This window comes from Malania oleifera, chromosome 5 (genome assembly GCF_029873635.1).
Source record: "Malania oleifera isolate guangnan ecotype guangnan chromosome 5, ASM2987363v1, whole genome shotgun sequence".
Classification (NCBI taxonomy): Eukaryota; Viridiplantae; Streptophyta; class Magnoliopsida; order Santalales; family Ximeniaceae; genus Malania; species Malania oleifera.
In genome coordinates this window covers 89,438,357-89,439,846 of record NC_080421.1, presented here as the reverse complement: position 1 = coordinate 89,439,846, position 1,490 = coordinate 89,438,357, and the positions used below count along the sequence as shown (strand labels likewise).

The 1,490-nt window shown below is 45.5% G+C and overlaps 1 protein-coding gene across 1 annotated transcript; it reads right to left on the bottom strand.

Moving 5' to 3' along the window:
• Positions 1-420: 420 nt before the first annotated feature.
• LOC131156037 (uncharacterized) lies at positions 421-963 on the bottom strand. Its single transcript, XM_058109488.1, has one exon. The coding sequence runs from the start codon at positions 961-963 to the stop codon at positions 421-423; it is 543 nt and encodes a 180-aa protein (XP_057965471.1).
• Positions 964-1,490: the final 527 nt, after the last annotated feature.

Here is a 1,490-nt window from a genome sequence, read left to right as displayed (position 1 = left end):
GGAGGATAGCCAATCTATCCCCAATATAACATCAAACCCGTATATGTCGTATACTACCAGATTCACTGGTAGTGACCTTCCCTGAATTACCAATGGGCAGTTCCCTAACATCTTCCTACAGATCATCACACTCCTCGACAGTGTAGCCACAGACAACCCCTCATCCATCACTTAGGTTTCAGCCCCACACAGTTTCACAAAATTGGAAGATATAAAGGAGTGGGTTGCTCCTGAATCGAATAAGACAACAACTCTATTTGAAAGCAATAACATGGTACCTATCACCACGTTGCCAGCATGCTCTGTATCGGCTAGAGTAAGCGAGTACACCCTCGCCTGAGCTGTGTTTCCCTGAGGCACCTGGTTCTGTCCCCAATTTTGACTCGGTGTAGACGTACCATTTATCTATGTACGACAATCTCAGGCTTTGTGGCCCGATATGCCACAGTTGTAACAGTTACCCCCAAATGACTGACATTCACTATCATGCCATTTGTGGCACTTGATACAACGCTCGTGAGATCGATTCTCCTGTGGACCCCATGGTTTCGTACCCTGGCGATTACCTGAACCATAGTTCCTCTTCTTCCACCGCCCTTGACGGGAACCAGTCTGCAATCTAGAAGGCACTAGCCTCTTCTGATCATGTGCCACCTTATCCTCCCGGAGACTAGTCTCAACTATGACGACTTTCTCCACCAGAACAAAAAAATCCCGGATCTGCAGCATTCCCACCAGCCTACAGATGTCCTTCCACAGGCCCTTCCCGAACTTCTGAGCCTTTTCATACTCATTTGAGATCATACACGACGCAAAGCAATATAGCTCGATGTATCTAGATGCGTAATTCTGCACTGTCAGGGTCCCTTGAGTTAGACTCAAGAACTCATCTGCCTTTGTGTCACGGACAGAAGCTGGGAAGTATCTCTTGAAGAATACCTCCTTAAAGCGGTCCCATGTCATTCTTGATGAATAAGTTCTTTGCTTCTCAAGCAGACTCACGGTTGTCCACCACCTCTCAGCTTCTCCTGCCAGCTGAAATGTAGCATAGAGAACTTTCTGCTCGTTGGTGCAACGCACAACTTTCAATATCTTTTATGTCTTTTGCACCCAGTTCTCCGCTACAATCAGGCTGGATCCCCTAGTAAACGTTAGAGGATGCATGCGAGAGAATTTCTCAATGGTGCAACCCATAGCAGTAGATAAACACTCCCGTCCCCTAACACTTCACCTGATCTCTTGCATAATATGCCTAATCAAACCCCAAGGCACAGAAGGTGACCTTTCACTCGCAGTCCCCTCCGAACTACTATCCCAGTTGTTATCTTTGGGCTTAATAATGAAAATAGTATAGGAATAGATTAGTATTCCTATATCATAGCACAATTAACACAATCATTGTAGAATAATCATGTTAAACTCAGACTCTCAGGCCTAGGTTTGCCCTACCTCACAAACATGAAACCATCAATGGTTTGCTGTGATTTTAC